This window comes from Myxine glutinosa, chromosome 6, assembly GCF_964187855.1.
Source record: "Myxine glutinosa chromosome 6, kmMyxGlut1.1, whole genome shotgun sequence".
NCBI lineage: Eukaryota > Metazoa > Chordata > Myxini > Myxiniformes > Myxinidae > Myxine > Myxine glutinosa.
This window is the reverse complement of record NC_136266.1, coordinates 110,345,774-110,370,262: the sequence shown is the minus strand read 5'-3', so window position 1 is coordinate 110,370,262 and position 24,489 is coordinate 110,345,774. Positions and strand designations below refer to the sequence as shown.

Below are 24,489 nucleotides of genomic sequence, written 5' to 3'. Positions count from 1 at the left end.
GTGTAGAAACGTCGAACACAAGTTACACGGCTGGTCTGACCTCGCTCTGACTCACTAGAAACAGGGGCAAAACCCCTGGCGCTCATCTGGTAGAATAAACGGTATACTGCACTGACTAAAGGTATTTGAAACCAATTTCAATGTTTGCTAGAAGACAGGGTAGCATGTAGAATCATACCAACATAATCATAAGACTTTAAACAAACAAACCAAAAAAAATACCTATTTTGGGGGGTAAGCCCATAGACCACCTTGAACCCCAATTTTTTAAATGCCAGGAACAAACTTTGGTACAACACGGGTGAATAAGGATGTGGCGAAGTTTCATCGAAATCGTGTGTGTAGTTTCAGAGAAGAAAGCAAATACCTATTTCAGGGGGGGGTCAAACCTGGACCAACTTTGACCTCCGGTAGACCCCTTAAACCCCGATTTTTAAAAAAATGCTGTGAACAAACTTTAGTCACAACACAACAAATATAATTTGTGCCAGATTTGTTCACAATCCCATCAGCGGTTTCGGAGAATAAGTTTCAAGTTCAAGTTTACGGACGGACTGACGACGCGCCATTGCATAAGCTCCCCTGAACCTTGTTCCAGGTGAGCTAATAATAGAACCCACAGTGGTGAAGTAAAGCAGCAAAGACAACTACCGAGCCGCTCTACAATCTGGTAACATGCAAATGTTGTCACAGTCTGTTATGGTAACTTACTCTTGGCACCAATCTCATAGTAATAGTAAATAACCCTCCCACCCACTACCACTCCCTGATAACCACACAGACAAGTGCTCTGTGTTCTCCGCTGTGTTCTCGGCAAGGCTGTGTTCTCGGCTGTGCACTTTACGTTTTGTATCCCAACCGATAGGCCGGATCTGTATCCGGACCTCAACCAAAATCTAATCAGCTTGTTCTTGTCACCTACCAAAATCATCCACCAAGTTTTGTCATAATCCATCCATAACTTTTTGAGATATCCTGCTGTATATTGTTTATGGCCCCATCTCTCAATGGTGAAGAATCACAAAAAAAATTCTCGTACCCGGATTCGCATCTTCACCAAAATCTAATAATTTCATCCTTGTCATACACTCAACCTGTCCACCAAATTTTGGCCGAATCAGCCCACAACTTTGAGATAACATGCTCACACACAGACAGACATGAAAGCATAAACTCCACCCACCTTCAATGGCTTAAGTAACTATAACGGCACTCAGTAAAGCGCATACCTCCTCCACCAGGCTGAACAGTTCACGTTTTGCATCCCACCGATAGGCCGGATCTGGATTCGGACTTGAACGAAAATCGAATCAGCTTGTACTTGGCACCTACCCAACTCATCCACCAAGTTTTGACAAAATCCAGCCACACAAATTTGATACATCATACTGTATATCACTTTTGGCCCCATCTCTCATTGGTGAAGAATCAATCAAATTTTTTTTTTAAATTCCAGTATCCGGATCCAGATCTACACCAAAATTGTCACACACCAAACCTGTCCACCAAATTTTGCCCGACAAACAAAGAGAAAGATAAAGAGAGACAGGGGTGAAACGTCAAAACATAACCTCATCCACCTGAAGGTGGCCGAGGTAATTAAATATATTAACTCTTAACTTCAATTTAACTTCACCAAGTTATCGAATCATAAAAATGAAGGGTCTCAGAAGGTTGTGCACATTTCCGACAAATACAATAAAACTACGATATTAACCAAAACGAGTGTTATGACAGTATCGGGCTAAGTGTAACCAATGCAAGCTCATCCCTGCGTGAAATGTGTTTGAATGGCCAACAACAAAGAGCATCCAACACATCATTCCCCCTTCTACAATCACAGCTTATACATGACACCACGTGGTTTCATACTTGAAGCTGCTAGGAATGCTAATCATGGACTGTAAGGGAAACTAAGGGAAACAAGAGATCACAATTTCAGGGAGAAAAAAAAAAGATTTTTTTTTTACAAATTAACAAAGACCTTGACACTTCCCACTTGTGCCTCACTCTGCATGCAAAACACCAGGATGCGAGTTGATAGCTGGGTCAGGATTCAAACCCAGGCTAGACAGCTGAGGCAAGTGTGTATACCACGAGGCTATTCTGCCAACCCAATTGCCAAACACAGAATAAGTAAAAAGGAAAGTTCCTCCATATTTCAAATGCAATGTTTGGAGATAAAAATACCACTTACATCAATTTCACCATCATCGATCTCTCCATCGTCTTCTGCCCTTTTCTGGACACCTCGGGCATCTCCAGCTTCTGCAACTACCTCCTGCCCTCTTTCTGCTTTAATCTCTACTCTCTTTGACTTCTCTTTTAACGGTTCTTCATTTACTTTCCCATCATAATTGACTGCTTTTTTATCCTTTTCTTCATTTGTAAATGCTGCTGTTGTCACAACCACAGCTTTTGCTCCTTGTCCTTCTCCACCTACGATTTTTACCTTGCATTTATCTTCATCACCACTGGCACAGCCTCCTTCATTTTCTCCGACTTTTTCATCACCTACTTCAATCTTTAACATCTCAGCATCTTCTTCCTCATCATAATCCAATTCGTGGTCATCCATATCTCTGCCTGAAGCATCTTCGGACTTCCTGACCAAGCCAGAGGTATCATCATCAGCATGCTCAGAAAGAAGGTTTTCCAGGGACACTTTCACAACATGACTTCCTGGGAGATAAAGAAAACAAAAAGTGAAAACTAAGCATTCCAAAAGCATATTCAAAAAAACTAAGAGACTGACAGGGTGAAAACAGCCTCCGTCCACCTTTGGTGGCGGAGGTACTAAATGAATTACCATCGTACCAAGGGCTTACCATCTCTTAAATCACTAACATACAAAGAGGCATATTGCATTGGTTTTGATCTTCGATCCTGATGGCCAAATCTTTCCATGATGCTACTTCTAGTTAAATGGCTTATCTGGTATGACTTAAATGTGTCACACTTTGCAAACATGCTTTGATTTTGTGTGCATTACTATGAATTGTTCTTCCTATCGTAGAAGATAGCCCAAGCTTTCCACCGATAAATCAACCGTCGTTCTCCAGCATTAATATGCTTTAAAACCTCCAATTTAATTTCTAAACAAATTGTTTTTCTCGTTTTCCTACTACTACTAAGGCAGTTGCAGGAGAAGTACATGGAGAAGAGGAAGAGGTCGTTTCTTGGGTTTGTTGATCTGGAGAAAGCATTCGATAGGGTTCCGCGCGAAGTAGTGACATGGGCATTGAGGAAATTGGAGTGGAGGAATGGTTGATCAGAGTAGTGATGGCAATGTACGAAAGAGCGCGTACAGCTGCAAGGACAAAGGACGGGAACAGTGGTGAGTTTGAGGTGAAGGTGGGAGTGCATCAGGGTTCGGTACTAAGTCCTCTACTATTTGTAGCTGTGATGGAGGTGCTGGCTCGGAACGTAAAGGAGGGTTTACCGTGGGAGCTGTTGTATGCAGATGATCTGGTGTTGATTGCAGAAAGTATGGATGGACTGAAGAAGAAGATGAACAAGTGGAAGGAATGTATGGAGACAAAAGGTCTGAAGGTGAATATCAGAAAAACGAAGGTGATGGCAAGTGGTAAAGCATGTGGTGAGGTGGAAAGAACTGGGAAGTGGCCATGTGCTGTGTGCAGGAAGGGTGTCGGAGTGAACTCCATTCAATGTATAATGTGTGCTGAGTGGGTTCATCAAAAATGTAGTGGTCTGAGAGGGTCATTAACCAGTGTGGCAGCTACATTCAAGTGTAAGGTGTGCACAGAGGGAGCTGCAGATGGAGGAAATGTTGAGTTGGATCTTGGAGACGGTGTGAAGCTGGAAGGTGTGAAAACATTTTGCTATCCCGGAGACATGTTGAATGGAGAAGGTGGATCAGACTCGGCAACGGTTGCTGGAGTGAGATGTGCATGGAAGAAGTTTCGGGAACTGAGTGGTGCGCTGACGAGGAGGAGAGTGTCGTTGAAGCTGAAGGGAAAGGTGTACGCTGCATGTGTGAGAAGTGTTATGATTTATGGGAGCGAGACATGGGTAATGAACGTAGAGCAGCAACGAAGGCTGGAAAGGGTGGAAATGCGAATGCTTCGGTGGATGTGCGGAGTATCGTTGAGAGAGAGGAAGACAAATGATGAATTGTGAAAGATGATGGGAATAGAGCCTGTGATGGATGCTGTGAAGAGAAACAGGTTGAGATGGTTTGGTCATGTGTTGAGGAAGGATGAAAGTGACTGGTTGAGAAGAGTGATGGAAATGAATGTAGAGGGGAGTAGAGGACGGCGAAGACCGAGAAAGACTTGACTAAAGATGGTGGAAGAAGAAACGCGGGCAAGGGGGTTAACAAGGGGAGATGCAGAAAATAGGGCAAAATGGAGAAGATTGTCATGGGGCCCACAAGGCTAACCCCCGCTCTAGCAGGGAAAATGCCTGGTGTTTTCCTACTACTGGACTCATGACTATCACTTACTGAGCGTTTTTGACTCATATTTACAAAGGAATGAATCACGCTTCAAACAAACAAAGAGGGCGTGATACAAGTGTTCAGCATCTACATTGACATCTACGTCTATGTGATACAAAGTAGCTTGCTGTAGCCCACTGGCAAAATGAGGAAATAGCAAATGTCAATATCTAACCTGTATGTCAATATAAACCCCATCATGGTACATGTACTTAGTAGAGTTCAAATCCATACTTCGATAACATTTTTACTTGACATGACATCTGACCTCTTGATGCTAAAATCTAGTGAATTAATCTTTGCATCATAATACTTATATCAAGAAGTCAAAATCCCATCACTGCTTTACAAGTTATCATGATAACAGGATTGTCTCCATCATAACCGATGACCCTTGACCTATTGCCCCCAAAGTCTAATCAGTTAATCATTGAATCATTATACATACTTGAACCAAGTTTAAGTTGGATCCCTTCAGCCGTTCTTAAAATATCGCAGTAACAAAAACGCATCATGGATGCAAGGACAATCAGAAAACATAATGCCTCCAAGCTACTTCGTCAGCAGAGGCATAAAAACATTGTTAAACTCTCAAAAACCAGTCTCACTGCAAACCTCCACCTATTTGTTCCTCTTTTCTCTCAACTGTGGAACCAAATTCCCTAGTCTCTATTCAGTCCCATTCTCCCCTCTGGCATGTCAAGACAGGCAAACGAACGAACAGGTTTACCACTACCTCAGGTCATTGTGACCTCAAGTCACTACTACCCCCCATCCATACTCATAATCTATTCTACCCCAAACGAACCAATTTCCAAGTTGTTGTAATGCCCCCTCCCCCCCTCCATCACCTTTTTACTTGCAAAATCGAAGATTTTTCGAGTATATTGGTCGGTTGCGTTTGTGGTTCTGTCTGTCTGTCTGTCACCGGCCTACAAGTCACAATTCAAAACCGATCGTCACAAAATTTCACCAAGTTGTATAGGTCGTCCCAATTGAGAAGCCTATTGTTTTTGCGGTCAAAAAGTCAAAATAGGCCAAAGGTCACCAACTTTGCCAAATTTCTAAAATCCTCAATTTTCCTCCGATTGACTTGAAATTTGAAGAGGACTTGCATATCTGGTCACTGAATTCAACCATAAATTATATTTTCGGTGAACATAGGCCAAAAGGTCAACATCGGCCGAATTCCTAAAATCACCAATTTTCATTTGATCGACTTGCAATTCTAAGAGGATTTACATATATGGTCAATTAATTCAACCACCAACTATTTTTGAGGTCAACATAGGCCAAGTTTTTTTAAATTCACAATTTTCATCCAATTGACTTGAAAATTGAACAGCATTTGCACATTGAGTCACTAAATAGGGAAACTAAATATTTGAGGTCAAAAGGTCAACTCAAGGTCAACCTTACAAAATCATTTTTCATCTGAAAAATCGTCATTTTTCCTCCTGTTGACCCGAGCTTTGATCAAGATTGTCAATTTTAATCTTGATGAAATGGACAATTTGCTGCATCAATGGAATTTTTTTTCTTGGGTGTGGGGGTCGGATTTTGCAAGTATCGTGCTCCGCATGACGTCTTCTTGTTTGTTTGTTGTTGGATGGTTAATTTATTTTGTCTCATCCCCACTTTCCCTTTCCTCTTCTCGTAGTGATTCAATCAGCTTGATCACCCCATGTGTCCTTCTCCCGCTTTCACTTCTATTCTGCTATTAGTGTTTCCCCCTTTCCATTCTACTCGAGCTCAACCACAAACCTCAACCATGTATAACAAAAAAAAATCAAAAACAACTAGAACAGCACTCGGTAGAGAGCATATACCTCCACCAAGCTAAACAGTTGGGGTTGTGTATCCCAATGATACGCCGGATCTGGATCCAGACATTTCCCAAATAGACTGTGGGGCAAACCCATTTAAGATGTTATTTCGTAGTCCCCTCATTGGCAGAGGCCAAAAACCTCTGTCAAATGTATGAAAAAATATAATAATCGCAAAATCGTTTTGTTCTCTCAATAAACATCCCGTCTCTTCTTGAAAATCAATAAAATAAAAGCTTTATTTGGTCTTGGAATATCTGTTAAAATCGGCTATAAATAACCCTGCATCGACGAAATAAACCAATCACAAAGCAGTTATAGCATCCTCGTTCGCGACTGAAGAATACTTGACAACAACATGGCGGACGACGCCACTTCCGCGAAAGCCGTGGTAGCTGATAAAAACAGATGTTTCATTCACTTTTCTTCAGTAAATGAAGCCGTTCTGAAACCATTTACCGATACAACTTGGTCCAGAGCATTGGAATGTGCTCAGGTTTGGAAGAGTTCTGACGGAGAAAAGGCCAAAATCGCCACCGATTTCATAAGTTCCATCGGCGGTAGCTCGGACTGTGTGCAATTAGATTTACCCAGTACCAGTACGAGTGATCCGACTACGAGTGGCCGCCATAACAAGACAATGTGAGGAAATGGCCGGCAAAAGTCAACGAGCAGTTATGAGAAAGGATCTGACTGAGTCGCATGACACGAGATGAGGAAGATGTGAACCGCATCATCGAGACAACTTCAAATCTAACTAACCCATTTGAAGCGTCGGAAATGGCATCAAGTGAAGTAGTACATCTCGCGTCCGGTGTTGTGGCATCACCTGAAGTGTCAAATGATCTCCTGACGACCGAAGAAAAGGGAGATGCTGCCTTTCTTCATTATTGCCAAGAAAGGCTCCAGAACGAGGAGAAATCTATCCAGGACACTCTACCAAAAGCAAAGCTCAAAACGTTCACTGAGATGTCAAAGACAGTGGTCTCAAGTGTGAGAGGGAAAGAGGTTGCCTTGAAGAGTGACAGGGACCTTTTTGCCAGACTTGTGATCATTGGCAAGGTGAGGTGTGTGAACCTCCAAAACATGATGACCTACTCACTTGGGCCTTTGCCTCTTCCAATAGCAAAAAGTGATGGTTGCTTGGTCAAAACCAACAAGGCAAAGCTCCTTCATATGTTAGAAGAGGTAAAAGTGCCAGAAACTGGTGAGATACCACTGGGGCCTCCAAAATGTGGTGTTTGGATTGTGGATGGCATGGCGCTTCTTCAACAACTAAACCAGAAGAATATGCCACAGACCTTTGGGCAGCTTGCTGTTAAAATACTGAAGCAACTGGTCAACATCAGCTTCTTGAACAAATCTCAGTGTATGCACTTTGTAACTGACACCTACCCTGAAGTCAGCATTAAAAATGCAGAGCGCAAAAGAAGAGCTGCCAGTGGATCACAAAAAAGAAAGATCGCAAAACCAGAACAAAAAATTCCTGGGCAATGGAAAAAATTCCTCGCAAACGGCCACAACAAGCATCAGCTGGTGAAATTCCTTGTGGCAGAATGGAGGAGATGCAAGGCAGACCAGCTCAAAGGAATTCACTTGGTTGTAGCCCATGAAGACAAATGTCATTCAATTTGTACAGACACAGACGGAACTGTCAAGTTTGAAGCAATAGAATAATTATCCTGTGATCACGAGGAAGCAGATACTCGCATGCTATTACACGCCAAGTACACAGCTGCTACAAGTAACAGCCCACCAGTTATCATCAGGAGCCCAGATACAGATGTATTTGTGATCGCCTTGGGACTTACTAATCAAATCAGTTCACCGCTGTACTTTTATACTGGTAGAGAGGACAAAGTGCGCACAATTGATGTCGGTGCTGTTCAGCAGGAGTTGGGAGATGAACTGACGGAAGCTCTCATAGGATTCCACTGTTTCACCGGTTGTGATTCGGTCAGTTCCTTTTATGGAAAGGGGAAACAAACCTTTAAACTACTGCAGAAGAATCCCACCCTTATAGAGTCATTCAAGGAACTTGGTACATCTTATGACATATCTGAAGAGATGGTCAGTCATCTGGAAGAGTTTGTATGCCTACTGTATGGGCAGAAGGAAATTACTTCAGTAAATTAAGTGAGATATCTCATGTTGAAGACAGCAACCAGAACTGAAAGTGTCATGCCCCCAAACCAGGACTCCCTCAAAAAGCACATCCAGAGAGCTAACTATCAAGCCAGCATCTACAAGAAAAGCCTGGTGCAACACCAGGATCTGCCATCTCCTGCAGGCAATGGTTGGAAGATGGATGGCAATGAGCTCACAATTGACTGGATGGACCTAGCTCCAGCTCCTGAAAGTGTTCTAGTACTTGCATTCTGCAGATGTAGGGGATCAAAGTGTAAACCTCCAAATGCTGATGAGTCATGCTGTATCTCTTGGACTGAGATGTACAGATCTGTGCCAGTGCAAGAAATGTGAGAACATTCAGCTCCCAACAGACATTGAAGAGACAGCAGACCCCGACAATGGTGAAGATGATGATGAGGAATATGGAGAGGACCTGTAAGTTCGCAAGTAAGGTGCTCAAGTATAAAATAATATAATACAAACATAAAGTGTATGCTACTCTATATATGACGAGGCAATTTCACCTAGTATATTTTACTAAATAAATTGGTAATAACATGATCAGACAAGTTATGTCGCTTTTTTGTGCAGATTTTTGATTGTGTTTAATGATCTGAATGCGTTTTCATGAACTGTCCATTACAAAATTATAATAATCTTTGGTTAGGTTAACCCATCCAGGACGAACCCCACGTATTAGTGGTTTGGTGAAATAACTGTTACAGTCATAAACATCATACATACATGAGCAGAAAGAGCAAAAAAAATTACAAACTTTGAGCCCATTTTTGTCACAGTGCGAGATATAGTTCATTCACAGCTATATTTCTTAATGTGAATAGCACTAAATCATCAAATTGGCAACAATGGAACATTCCAAATCACTATTTTTCCATTCAAATTGGCAATTTTATGGTTTATAATTAAATTTATGTTTATATTTTCATTTCTAATAAACTACATCCTTGTAAATACTTTAATAGTGCAAGGAAAAAAAAAAATATTGCCAATTTGACTAATTAATAGATTATATAATTAATGTGCACTAAAAAAATAGGGAACAATGCATTTTCTTCCTTGGTAACTATTGACAATTCAATTTATAAAGTTTATTTCCAATGCCAATGGGGAGACTACGAAAATATTTATCCAAGACATTAATAAGCCATCGCCCCACTGTCTAAAAGTCTAATGGGCTTGTTCTCGTCACCTAACCAAGTTTCATGATGATCGGAAATTTTAAGAATTCGCATATTGGGTCACTGAATTGGTTCACCAATCAAAAGCTAGAAGCTGATTGTTTTGTTTTTTCTAGAACAAAAGGTCAAAGGTCAAGGTTGCATTAAATCGTCAATTTTTATCCAATTGACTACACATTTGGGCAGGGTTTGCAGATTGGGTCACTGACGTATATAGCTTGAGGTCAAAAGTAATGATCACCTAAAATCATCAATTGTTTGTATTTTTTATGCCTCCGTTGACGAAGTTGCCGGAGGCATTATGTTTTCAGGTCGTCCCTCCGGCTGTCCGTCCGTCCGTGATAGGTTTTCGTTACCGCGATAACTTGAGAACAGCTGAAGGGATCTTAGTCAAACGTGGTGCAGGTATGTATAATGAGGTAAAGATGAACTGATTAGATTTTAGGGTCATGAGCTTGAAGGCCAAAGGTCAGAGGTCATGTTAGGTAAAAATCCTGTTACCGCGATTACTTGTGAACCAGTGATGGGATTCTAACCAAATTTGGTACACTTATGTAGAACGCTGTAAATATGAACTGATTAGATTTTGGGGGCAAAGTTCAAAGTCCATAATAGGTCTATAACTTGAGAACGGCTGAAGTGATATAATTCAAACTTGGTGCAGGTATGTATAATGATGTAAAGATCAACTTATTAGAATTGGGAGCCGAGAGGTCAAAGGTCAGGGGGTAAAAGTCTGTTATAGGTTTATAACTTGAGAACGGCTGAAGTGATCCAATTCAAACTTGGTACTGGTATGTATAATGATGTAAAGATTAACTGATTAGATTTTGGGGGGCAAAGGTCAAAGTCCTAATCGGTCTATAACTTGAGAATGGCTGAAGGGATCTAATTCAAACTTGGTACAGATATGTCTAATGATGTAAAGATTAGCTGATTAGACTGTGGGGGCAAGAGGTCAAAGGTCATGTAAAAATGTGATAACTTGAGAACAGCTGAATGGATTTCAAGCAAACTTGGTACAAGTATTATAACGATGTAATAATGTGGGCGGAGGCATATCGGTCGACGTCGTGATGTCGAAGAGTGTCGTTCTAGTTTTTAGCCGTTTTCGTCATGTTTAACATACGGAAGAAGAAGTCTGAATTGAACACAAAGCAGATGCAGACGGGCTTTGCATTTTCAGATGTTTTTTAGTTATTACTTTTGTTATTCGAAGTGGCCTTGGAAAAATGCATTGGAGGTGGCAGGAAGGATATATATACTGTATAGTGTATATAGATTACAGTAGATCTACGCTCAGGTCCGTTCATCAAAGCAATGACAAATAAAGGCGCTACAAACTCAATCATGTGATCCTTAGCCATCCGGTCAAGTTTGGTTGAGAATGAATAAATAATGCGGGAATGTATCGCGGTCAGACAGACACCAAATTGCGTATTTTAGGGTGATTGCACGTGAAAACAACAGCAAAGGATCGTGTGTACTGGGATCATAATTCATTATTAAACTAGAGTTTATGGAACATGATGCCCTGCGCAATGTTACTTCAATTTTAATAAAATAAGAATTTTAACGATCGTAAAAAAAAAACAAAAAAAACCGGAAGTTTATTGCTATTGAAATAAGCCAAAAGCAGTCCCAAACACCATCCATTAAATCTTTATTTAAATTCAAGTCCTGCAAAACTGGAGGTTCCTGGAAGTAGGCCTATTAAGATAGAAGATTGGTGTTCTACAGTCCTCAAGTATATAATTCAATTTAGATAGAATATATAAAATAACCACCTTTTATAAGTATAAATAACCTTTATAAGTATACTTACTTTTATAAGTATAAATATAAGTTAAAATAACCACCTTTTATGCCACGGAGGCATAAAGATTGTAAAAGTCATTCAAATAAATTAATTCCGGGTTTTACCGCCATTCTCCACAGTGTCTATTACATCACCTTATTTAACATATTACATTCGTTTTTCATGGAACCCTGGTGTTGGGCTAGCGGCTAGGGTGCCGGCTTAGGATCCTAGGATCCTGGGTTCGAATCCCGGTCAATCGCTGAATTAACGCCAGGGGGGTTGACTCAGCCTGTCATCCTTCTGAGGTCGGCTAATTGAGTACCAGTTCACTGGTAATTCCCTGTTTGTCGTTAAAGGCGGCAAAAAGGGTTGGCGTCAGGAAGGGCATCCGGCCGTAAAACATTGCTTCAAAAAGGGGACCGAAAAACAACAACAACCACGGTTCCCGAAAAAGGCCAACCCCCGCTTTGCGGGGAAAAATGGCCTCTAAAGGTGGTTATATATTCGTTTTTCATGGCTGTTTGTGTTTATTATGATGTCCATAACAACAGCAAGTTTCCTGTTTGAATTGATTTTCAATTTGTTTGTCTGCCAGCCAAGCAAAGTAAAAATATTATCTCACTCCTCTCTGCACATGCATGATCAGGACAAATTCAGAGCAAAGGTACGATAAAACAAAAGTGTTGTCTTCCTATTAAAGTTCCGAATAGTGTTCAAAATAACATTTGATGTAAATAAGTTGTTCCTCACTCATAAACTGATAAGATAGACAGAATAATGGAGAGACATGAACCAATTGATTAACCCTGCTCTTTGCTTCGTGTGAGCAGGGTAAATACAGCGTAATAATTTACTTTAATACCTACTATAACCTGAGCAACATCACATTCCACTCCATCGAATCTGAAATAGTATTATTTTACTACCTATTGGTCTTCACATTGATAGAGAGTCAAAGCTATGCCGATCTCCAAAAAACACCATCACCATTATTGGCAGGCCAAGTTGCATTAGTATTGGTGACAGCATAATGCTAAGATTACTGGACTCGGTCAGTGGTGTGTTTACCACTCAGAAACATTGTGGCTAGAGCGTCCGCTGTGAGCCTGGTTGGCTGGTGGTTTGATTCATACTAAACACCATGGTACGTGCTGTTTCCTTGATTGATGCTCAACAATTAAGAGGATAGTGCAGGTATAAACCTCATGGGTTGACATACGTGTGGAGGGAGATGTCTCCTCAATTTCCCCACTGTGTGGAGAGAATAGTGGTTGTAAAGATCGTCTCTTTCAGTATCTCAGCAGCTGAGTGACCCAGGAAGTTGCATCATTTCTCCCAAGCCCAGCGGCTGCGTTTGCATTAAGTAAAGTCCGCCATCCTCTCATATTAGTTTGATTGTGTCCGAGTGATTTGTGTTGCAGCTCCTCCATGAGCCTTAGACTTAAGACCCTGAAAAAAACCCAATAATACAAAAAGTAGAATTTCAATATAAATACAAGGGAGATCAGGGCAAACTGTCTCTCCCAGCACTATTCCTTTCTGGTGAGATGGTGAGCGTTCAACAAAGTAATTGATCAACCCACTCCATTTCTCTTTTGTGGAACTGAACTCCGGTTACAATCTCTGAACTCATGCTGTGGCACAGACAATGGACGACGCGATAAATGTTCAGCACAATGTGACTGCCGATTGCAAATCAGGAACTGCTATTCATGAATGCAGTCGTAATACCGAGCAACAATGTCGATTTGTTCATGGCACACCTTCACAGCTACTGAGCCAAACACACAATGGATTGGATCAGTAGCTGTGAAGGCTATAAAGCAGTTGCAGCATGAAACTGCTTTTACAGGATTCATGATAATATCAGCCTGCCAGCAACAACTATATGATTTGTGGAGGTTCATGAAACTGCTTCTACATGATTCCGGATATCAGCTTGCCAAAAAAAAAATTCCCCCCTTTTTTTTAAAAGCCATTTTCCCTGTTAGAGCGGGGGGTTAGCCTTGCGGGCCCCATGACAATCATTATGGTTCCCTTTTTGAGGCAATGTTTTTATGGCCGGACGCCCTTTAGTCGTCTCTTACGACATGCAGGGATACTGTGTACATATTCTAAAGCGGGGCACACACAGGCACATTCATCCCAGCAAGCTGGCACTCAATTTGACGACCTCGGAAGGATGACAGGCTGAGTCAATCCCCCTGGCGTTAAATCAACGATCGACCGGGATTCGAACTCAGGATCCTAGGATCCCAAGCCAGCACCCGAATCGCTAAGCCAACATCAGGCTGATATCAGCTTGCCAGCAGTAATTATACGATTTGTGGATGGAATGCACGCACGCACAAGTCATTGCGAAAGGTCACGAGGTCACTCATCATGCAAACACTGAAACTTTGAACTCTCAAACCTGTCTCCCTCCTCCAAATCTTGGTGGCCTCTGGTCAAATCTGTTTCTGGTGTTTGTTCCCCTTCCATCCCCTCCCTTACCTCAAACGGCTACACAGCTGACTACGCACGTGAAAAAGTTGAATGCCTCAACTCTGTGTTTGCCTCAAAATCTTGTGTCCCAAACCCGTCTGTCTCTGTACCCACCTTTCTCAGTCGAACCCAGCTGCTCCAGGACTCGTGTCCTTCTTTCCTGACAAGGTGGAGAAGTTTTTGTCAAACCTCGACTCTGATTCTGCAACTGGACCAGACGGCATCAGCCCACGGGTCCTAAAATCCTGCTCTGCCGCTCTATCTCACTGTCTCTCTGTTCTCTTCAACCTCTCTTTTGCTCAAGGTCATCTGCCATCAGCTTGGAAATCAGCCAACATTACCGCTTTGCACAAAAAGTGCAAAAATAGATTCTTGCAACTACAGACCAATCAGCTTGCTCCCAATAATCAGCAAGGTAATGGAAATCAATCATCGCTTCCGACATCGAATCCTTCCTCTTCTCCAATGGCTTGATCTCGGATCATCAATTTGGATTCAGACCAGGTCATTCTACTCTGGCCATGCTGCTTCTGCTGTCTCAACAATGGATAGAGGTCCATAATGCCAAACAGGAAATCAGAGGTGTCTCCCTTGACATATCACGTGCCTTCAATACGGTCTGGCACCTCGCTCTGCACTCCGAACTCACCTCCTATGGTATCCATGGAAATCTCCACGCATGGCTTGCTGACTTGGACTTCCTCTCTAGTCGTAGTCAGCGTGTGGCCCTGAACGGATTTTCTAATCTCCCCTTCCTGTTCAGGCTGGAGTTCCCCAAGGCAGTGTTCTGGGCCCTGTGCTTTTTCTTGTCTTCATCAATGATCTCTCCGACTCTCTGGAAAACCCTCTCTATCTCTTTGCTGATGACTCCACTCTCTGCCGCTCCGTACCTCATCCCTCAGATCGGTAGTCTGCAGCCTCCTCACTCTCTGCAGACCTGGACAAAAATCACAGACTGGTCAAACAAGTGGAACATGTCTTTCAATCCTGACAAATTTCACACTCTCACTATGTCTCTCCGAAAAGATCGTCTGGAAAACCCTCCCATCTACTTTCTGAACAATCCTCTCCAAGACGTTCAAGCTTTTGGGTCTCACTATATGCCATGATCTTTCCTGGGAAAACCACATTTCCAAGCTGGCCTCCAAAGCCAGTCGCCGACTGGGCATCATCCGTCGTGCGAAGTCCTTCCTTGGCAAACCTGAGAGCCTCACCACATACAAGGCTTTCATCCGCAGCTCAATGTAATACTGTTCTCCCCTCTGGGCTGGTGCTCCTTCCTCACACCGAGCTCGGCTTCACGCTGTTGCAACCAAAGCTTTCAGAATCATTGGAATCTCCCGCGATGAAGCTAACTCCGAGGGCCTTTCACTCACTCACCGCAGGCAGGTTGGTGGTCTTTGTCTTCTACCGACTCCTCTCCGGCATCCCCCAGCTCTGTCTGTGCTCTGTCCCCCAAATATTCCTACAGGTAGCACAAGATCTGCCTGCAACCCTCTTATGGTTAAACTGCCAAAATCAAGACTCTCTATTCACGTTCACTCTTTCATTCCGCTTTTCTCCCACCTCTGGAACAAACTCCCTCGCTCTATTCAATCCCACTCCTCCCTCGAGGTCTTTAAAACAGCTGTCCACCACCATCTCGTCTTCCCCCATCCAAAACCTTGATCTTTTCTACCCCCGTTAATTCACCCCAGATCCACTTTTTTGAAATTCCGACTTCTTTACTGGAAGTCCTGGCAGTGTCCATGTGTTTTATACTGTGTCTTTGTTTCACTTATCTGCACTTCTGAACCTCGGGACGAAAAGGGGGTTGAGGGGACGTTTGTGACAATCAACAATAAAAATATTGGTAGGGGAAACAATGAATAACTCGTTAAATGCCACTTTTGTGTATCAGTAATCACAAATATTGTACACCAACTCGGCATCAACTAAATGTTGCATTACAAACGAATGACTACTTTCAGCAGCTCCACTTACCCGGTTCTACCAAATTATCTTCTTCATTCTCATCTCCACTGGTTGTAGACCGTTCTGAACAATCATCATCATCCTCCTCCTGTAAGGCAGTCTCATGTTCTTCATCATCAACACAATCACCATTGGTTTCTTCACCCTCATCACATGCCTCGCCGTCTTGTTTTTCTTCACCTTCCTCCTCACCATCATCTCTGTCACTCTCATCTTCATCAGTTTTTTCTTCACTCTCATCTTCTTCTTCATAATCATCGTCCTCTTCCATGGTCCCTTGAGAAGGTTGTTCTGCAGGACTATCTGACAGATCCATGTGGGCGTAGCTCTTCCTCTTCTGGAACAGATCAAAATTTCAGTACAATTTATCAAATCCTTCTAAACAAGCATCTTCGTGCTTTTTTGCATTACCAAGTTCAACTACACAAATAAAAAGGCTGTATATATTGCAGACTTGATGAAATGATACACTTAGTTGTGCATTTTCTATTATTTTACACAAAACATGTATAGGAGGTACTTTAATGCATCATTATAATGACCCAAAATAACCCAAACAGGTTTTTTTTTTACAACCATGCAGAGGGAGATTTCTCCTACATTTCTTCTTTCTTTCATTCTGCTCCTACAGCATGGTGATGGAGGAACAGTGATGGATGCTCATTTGAAGCCTCAAAGACAGATGCAGATGTTTATTATCTCCCGAACAACAAAAGCGTGAAACGAAAATGGCCCAAAAACAAAATTGGCGCAAAATCAATACATAAAGGCTTACATCAGAGCATGTTCGAAGACCAATTAGTTGAGGCTGCTTGAGATATGGCCTTACCCCACATGCAATGAAAACACAAACTCCTCCAAAGGATTATAAAAGTTTTTTTTTTATTTTTTAAAGATAGCAGCACATTGATATGATCAAAACGGATCTTCAGAACTGTATTTATCTTTATGAGAATATCCTACACATGATGCAAACATGTATAAAATGTACCAACTCCAGTCTTGTTGAGAGCTTTACCGTAGATTTACCTGCAATCTAACAAATTCATTTTTGTTTCAATATAATACAAACTTGCAGAAAGCACAACCATATATTAGCCTCCGGAAGAAGAAGCCCAAAACAGCCCGACACACCTCCACTAACCACGCATTCCCCCGACACATCCCCTTCGTGCACTACGCACACCTGTGGGCTGCACAGGGGCAATCTGTCGTTTTACAAAATGTCCACGTCATCAAAATCTTCTTCTTTTTTTAATGAGGAAAACCATGTGAGGTGCCAAATGCGCAAATTAAAGAAGCAAACATGGGAATGCATCATGGATGTAACACAAGAGCACAAGGAAACAATGGAATTTAATGAATAGTATGAGATCAAAGGACAAGTAGCACATCTGTGTACAGTTCATTCATACATATAGAAATAAATAGGTATATATGCATCATTAAACCATTTATGTTGAATGCAGAGGTAATTAAGCTATAATTACAGTCTCATGAAAGTTACAGAACTATAATAAATGATAGAAAAAGGAAGCTTACACAAATGGAAAGAGGCAAAGGAGAAAAAACAAAAAAAAAACAGGATGCAACTAGAGGTTGACTCTGTACATGTTCGAAAAGCCTAATTGGGTACAAGGGAGGGAGGGGAGAGAAAGATGTTCTGCTTTCTCATTCTCATTACTTTGGTATCCCCAATCCCTCCCAGACCCCTCTCCCGAATTTTCTTGTTTTGTTGACATAGTTCCAACACAACCACCACTCTACGACTCAAACAATGCCACCGTGGAGCGAGAAAGTTCATTCAGTTTATTACCTCTGCCACTGAAGGTGGATGGAGGTTATATATTCACCCGATTGTCTGTGAGCAGGATATCTCAAAAAAATAATGGATGTATCCAGATGAAATTTGGTGGACATGCTGTGTGTGTGTGACAATAACGAATAGATTCGATTTTGGTGAAGCTCCAGATCCGGATACAATAATATTTAAGTGATTCTTCACCGTTGAGAAATGGGGCCAAAAAAACGATGTATAGCATAATATCTGAAAAGGTTGTGGACGAATTATGACAAAACTTGGTGGATGAGTTCGGTAGGTGACAAGAACAAGCAGATTGGATATCGTTTCAGGTCTGGATGCAGTTCCGGCCTATCATTGGGAAACAAAAGGCAAACCGTTCAGCCTGGTGAAAGCATACACTCTACCGAGTGCCATTCTTGTTATATTATGCCATTACTCCTTACACGTCCGCTATCGGTATATAGTTATTGGTTTTTTTTTTCGTTTTTTTGTGACTTGTTACCCATTTGACTTGACAAATATATCCCAATGCTGTATGATTGCTGCAGAAACATTGACTTGGCAAGGCATACCTTGCACCAACTCATGTGAAGATGCAGTTGGTGAAGTTTGTAGGTGAAAAACGACTGACCCCAGCACCATTAGTTTGAACCATAATATCATGATGGCTCACAACAAAAATGATACAACAAACATGACATCAACACTAGAGGAAGGCAAATTTGTGGCCTTACGCATATTCCCAATTTTTTTTTTTTTCATGCAACCTTTAGTCAACTACAAGAGAGAACAAGAAAGAGCAATCAGGGATTGCAGACCCTTGCCAGGATGTGTTTTTAGTGGTTTTAAAGGCTTTAAAAAAAATTAAAACAAACATGGCGGCTGAACCACGTGAACGATGACGTCACCTTATTTTGCTCCACCAATGCATCCCCAGATGACACTCAATAAATTTCATCTTGGTCGGATGAAGTTTTGTACTTGTCAAATTATGAGGTCACAATGGAGGCACCTATGACATCATCATTAACATATGTTATTCCCCATGGAGAGTTCTTGACAATGAGCAATGTCTCAATTTTTTCTAAAGTGCTTTCGGAGATATAGAGGGTGCAAAGTTTTTGGTTTTTCCAAGATGGCGCCCATGCCACGTGACCTGTCATAATTATTAAAAAATTATACAGCAGGAGGTACACCTATGGTGAAAATTTTCTGTCAATCGGACCAACAGTTGCAGAGAAAATAATATTTATTTTGTGCGGACAGACAGACAGACAAATGGACTCAAATGCCATACTCTCTCCTCTCCTCTGGCGAGGGTAATAACTAATAAGCACCTGAAAGGTTGCCAAAGGGTCAAGGTCAGCTAAATCCTCAATGACCCATATCAGGAGGGGAGCTTGAATTGAGGCTCCAGCCATTGCTTGCAGCAGCATGTCCAAAGTTGATTGGCCAGGATGGAAGCCAAACAACCAGAACTTGACGGTTCTGTACCCAAATGCTTAAGGAAAGTCATAGCCACATTTAAAAAAAAAAAAAAAAAAAAACGAGGAAAAACCCCACAAAAAAACACGAGGAAAAAAAAAAAAAATCTATATTATAATAGGCGTAGGTGATCGTCTGTCTGTCTGTCTGTCTGTCTGTCTGTTGGACGTCTGTCCGGGGGTGTGGCTTACTCGGTTTGCAGAGTAGCTCCACCCACTCCTCCTCGAATAGCTTTGAGGCCAGTTTAGTTAGGCCCGTGCTGTCTTTCTCTCTCACACAAGTTTATTGCAATTCTAATTGGATATATCATTTCATTTTTAACAGTCGCTAACATAGTTTTAGACTCGGTAGATAAAAAACGGGAAGAAAATCCGATGAAAGTTTCCGTTTATAGAACGAAATGAAATCTCAAACGCCTGTAACTTCAAGGTCTTCTTGAGTCTCTCTCACACCTTTAACTCCAATCTAACTCACCATCTGATTTCATTTTTATTGATGGTTTTAGACTCGGTGTCAGCAACGCGGGAAAATGCAGAGATATATTTTTTTAAAATACACCACATCACCGCCCAACACGTATCATACACCGCCCAAAATGACACAGACGGCAACATGTCGACATTGTCGCTTTTTCTTTAAACCGAGTGAACCGAGCCGAACCAAATAAACCGAGTGAATTCACCAAGCGAATTTCATCCAATTCCACCGAGTTTCATGAAATTACCGAGAGATATTTCTTCTTTTTTATTTTATTAGTTACCAGCAGAAGTGCCCAGCGTTGCCGGGCGGGGGAGGGGGGAAGGACACGTGTGGCGGGCACAAGGGTCAATAATTCCACGCACCAGTGGGTGGCGCGAGCGTCCAGGCGGGGAACTGAAATGCATGCCCCGCCTTTCGGCCGATCGGCCACGCCCGGGGGCAAGGCGTGGCCTCGGGACATATATGCGGGCTCTAAGCTCGAGCCCACCCAGTGCTGATATGCGAGCTTGTGTGTGTGTATATATATATATATACATACAGTGGAACCTTGACTTACGAGTGCACCAACTTACGAGTTTTCCGAGATACGAGCCGTCGCTCGGGCGGTTTATTGCTTTGAGATGCGAGCCGAGATCTGAGTTACGAGCTTACGCCAGCCGCCACCAGGTGGGTTCCGGTCACGTGGTTATCTTGCCGTGCAAGCATATCTGCCGTATATCGCTGCTGTTTTGTTTTCGCATGTTTGTTATTTTTGAGCTTACGCCAGCCGCCACCAGGTGGATTCCGGTCACGTGGTTATCTTGCCGTGCAAGCATATCTGCCGTATATCGCTGCTTTTTTGTTTTTGCATGTTGGTTATTTTGGAGCTTACGCCAGCCGCCACCAGGTGGGTTCCGGTCACGTGGTTATCTTGCCGTGCAAGCATATCTGCCGTATATCGCTGCTGTTTTGTTTTTGCATGTTGGTTATTTTGGAGCTTACGCCAGCCGCCACCAGGTGGGTTCCGGTCACGTGGTTATCTTGCCGTGCAAGCATATCTGCCGTATATCGCTGCTGTTTTGTTTTCGCATGTTGGTTATTTTGGAAAATTTCTTAGTTTTAACCATGGGTCCTAAGTAATTGAGTGCCAAGGGCAGTACTGAGAAGAAGAAGAGGATGATGTGCTTGGATATAAAACACGCAATCGTCGAAAAACATGAGCGAGGTGTGCGTGTTGTCGACTTGGTGAGGCAGATGTGAAGGCAGCTGAAGATTTTATTATAACTTTTGCCGAACTGATAGAAGCCGAACGATACATCCCCCAGCAAATCTTCAACTGTGACGAGACAGGGCTCTTCTGGAAAAAGATGCCGAGGAGGACGTATATAACGGCAGAGGAGAAGAGCATGCCAGGCCACAACTTGTTCAGAGTGCCGGCGATAGCTCGCCTTCTCTTTGTGGAAGACACGGTGAGATTCTTAACATCCAACAACTAATGGGACGCAAACGGGGCGCCCAGTTTAGCGGTACACACATTGATGAATCACCCTGCCTGTGAAACACCGACATGACAGGTTATAGCTGGGTCGGGATTCAAACCCAGGCTGGACAGTTTAGAGTCAAGTGTGTGTACCTCCAGTCCAGGCCATCCTGCCAACTTGTATGCTGCATTCAGGTGAAATATAAAGCGTGAGATATTTTTATATATACTGCATATTAAAAAAAAAATTGGTGTGGTTTTTGGCGGGCTGGAACGGATTAATAGCATTTCAATGCATTTTAATGGGGAAATTTGATTTGAGAAACGAGCAAATTGAGTTACGAGCTCGGTCACAGAACGAATTAAACTCGTAAGTCAAGGTTCCACTGTATATATAATCGGCTTGTTCTCGTCACCCACCAAACTTGTCCACCAAGTTTTGTCATAATCCGTCCACAACTTTTTGAGACATTATGCAATACAGTAAATCATTTTTGGCCCCATCTCTCAATCGTGAAGAATCACAAGAAAAATCTACAGATCCAGATCTTCACCAAAATCAAACCAATTCTTTATTGTGACACACCAAACATGTCCACCAAATTTTGTCCGAATCCATCCACAACTTTGAAATATTGTACCATATAACATTTCTTTTGCCCTATCTCTCAAAGGTGAAGAATCACTTTTAAAACTCTCATATCCGGATCTTCACCAAAATCGAATCCATTTGTCCTCGTCTCACGCAACATGTCCACCAAATTTCATTTGAATCCATCCATAACTTTTTAAGAGATCCTGCTCACAGACAAACAGGAGTGAAAACATAACCTCCATCCACCTTCGGTGGTGGAGGTACTAAGCGAGCAAAATACTCCAACATCGATTGAGATTTGCTCCCTTATCAAAATTCTCTTAAAATATATATTTGAACATAATCACAAAACAAAACAGCTGTTACCCATGTTAAAAACAAACATTTGGTCATCAAATAAATATTGCTCGTCTTCATAAAGTCTGGTTTAACGCTGAAAGCGAGAGCAATATCAAGTCACTGTAAAAACATTAACATTGCAAAGACTTGGACATGCTATTGCAGTAGTGTAGAAAGACAAATGCAAATGTCTATGTTCCCATTTTCTATCCGCTTTAAACGTCTTTCATTCAGAAAAATATCCTATTTTGTGACGTTAGCCTAGTGAAGATCAAGAATGGAATATTTTAGTTGCATTCTGAACTTGTAACGAGTATGGATACGCAATGAGAAAGGATGTCCTTTTAATCCACAAAACAACGCACACATTTAAAGGACCAACAATACCTCTCACCCACAACTGGCATGAGCATGTTCTTGTCACCTACACAACTCATGCACCAGGTATTGTTATAATCCACCCACAACTTTTTGAAATATTGTGATTTTTCGTTTTTGGCCCCATCTCCACATTGTGACCTAATCAAAAATTCCCAACTCAGTCGACCAGGGTTGCTCTTGCAAAGGTAGTCAGAGGTGATACAAACCAAGGCAAAACACACATCTCGTTTTTTCATTTCTGTTCCTTACAATTTTATCTCTCTTCTTTTTTTTTTTTTACACACACACACACACACACACACACACACACACACACACACACACACACACACACACACACACACACACACACACACACACACACACACACACACACACACACACACACACACACACACACACACACACACACACACACACACACACACACACACACACACACACACACACACACACACACACACACACACACACACACACACACACACACACACACACACAATTGGTTGTTCTAAACGTAAATAATTTATAGGATTGCACTGTAAATGATGTCAATTTCACAACATCCCATATTCAACTTTATTTAAATTGTAAACCTCAAACATCGTTTCTCCACCTAAAGTTAGAACCTTAACCCGTAAGCAATTGACTCGTTTCCCGACCGCACGGATCATCAGCTGGGCACCGTTCCTCCTCGAGGTTTCGATCCTTTCAGCCCAGGACCTCTCCAAACGGCGGATCCACAACCTCGATCATGGATCCACATCAATAGATGGTACATCAGTAGATCCACAACCTCGATCATGGATCCACATCAATAGATGGTACATCAGTAGATCCACAACCTCAATCATGGATCCACCTCAATAGATGGTACATCAGTAGATCCACATCAATAGATGGTACATCAGTAGATCCACAACCTCAGTTGCGCGCACACACACACCTGTTATACTATAATCTATATAGACATTATGGTTTTGCATGAAACTATTCTCCAGAACAATGTGAAACCTACAGTCAATATAACAAACCTCATAAGTAAAGCCGAAGAACCAAATGCAGTTTTACAACCTGGACGCATATCAAGAAAGTGGGGGTGAGTTGGGGATGCAGCTGTGCCTGTGACCAAGACAGAGCTCACCTTTCGGAGAAACATACAATTACAAGGGGCAAAAGGGGACTTTAGGCAGGCCTAGAGTAGGCCTATACAACCCCCCGAGCCAAACCCTCGGCGGACTGTCTCGATCTGCGTAGCAAAGGACGCGACCCCGATCTTTCTCCACAAATAATTCATGCCTCATCCTGCTTCTCTCCTCTTCCCCCTTCCCTCCGCTTCTACGATCAAGAGAGAGGAGGCTAGGCCTAACGCCTCGACTAGCCGCGCCACACGCACGAACGCGAAAACAGCGGACATAACCGTGTACTCACCGGACCCCTATACCAGCGCGACTAGCCTGTCTCAAAAACCCCCCTCAAATAAAAAAATAAAATTAAATCTCGAGTAACAGCGTCGGTGACGGAGAGAACCGAAGAAACAACTGGGATAAGTAAAACAGTGGAGCAATGGACGCCCTGGAGGAATACGTTGATTGGACTGCGAGCAGCACGTGACTGTCGGCTCGGGCAATTCGGATTGGCCACTAAGAACACGTGATAAGGGTTATCTTCAAATTACAAGTGGCATGGCAACTCGAATATGTACGTACATGTGGGACATAGCGGACATGTATCTGTATATGGGACATAATACGGATCCTTTACCCCCTTGACCATCGGGGCTATTCACAATTGACAACTGTACACTCGGATTTACCTCTACTGTTATCGGCAACAAATGAAATATACACTCGTCCAATTGATTCAAAATAAGTCTCTCACTGTAAACACGTCTCGTCAGCAAGTCTTCCTCAATCTTCTTCAATAAATGCGCACAATTTATTTTTTACTTTACACCGAGCTAAATTACTTGATCAATCTCAGAAATGAATTATCGCTGTATTTTGTGTGAAAATATAATATATAAAATATAATGTTATAAATATAATATGTTTAATATGTTTCTGCATAAAG

General features: G+C 42.1%; 1 protein-coding gene across 1 annotated transcript in view; it reads right to left on the bottom strand.

Moving 5' to 3' along the window:
* The window catches only part of LOC137430182 (uncharacterized), a 66,579-nt gene extending 42,876 nt beyond the window's left edge, over window positions 1–23,703 (bottom strand). The window contains exons 1-3 of the mRNA XM_078781062.1: window positions 23,561–23,703; window positions 15,883–16,210; window positions 2,198–2,682 (exon numbers count right to left, since the gene is read on the bottom strand). Coding sequence (XP_078637188.1) covers window positions 2,198–2,682; window positions 15,883–16,210; window positions 23,561–23,575 — 828 coding nt within the window. The 5' untranslated portion in view covers window positions 23,576–23,703. The remainder of the gene's footprint in view (window positions 1–2,197; window positions 2,683–15,882; window positions 16,211–23,560) is intronic.
* Window positions 23,704–24,489: the final 786 nt, after the last annotated feature.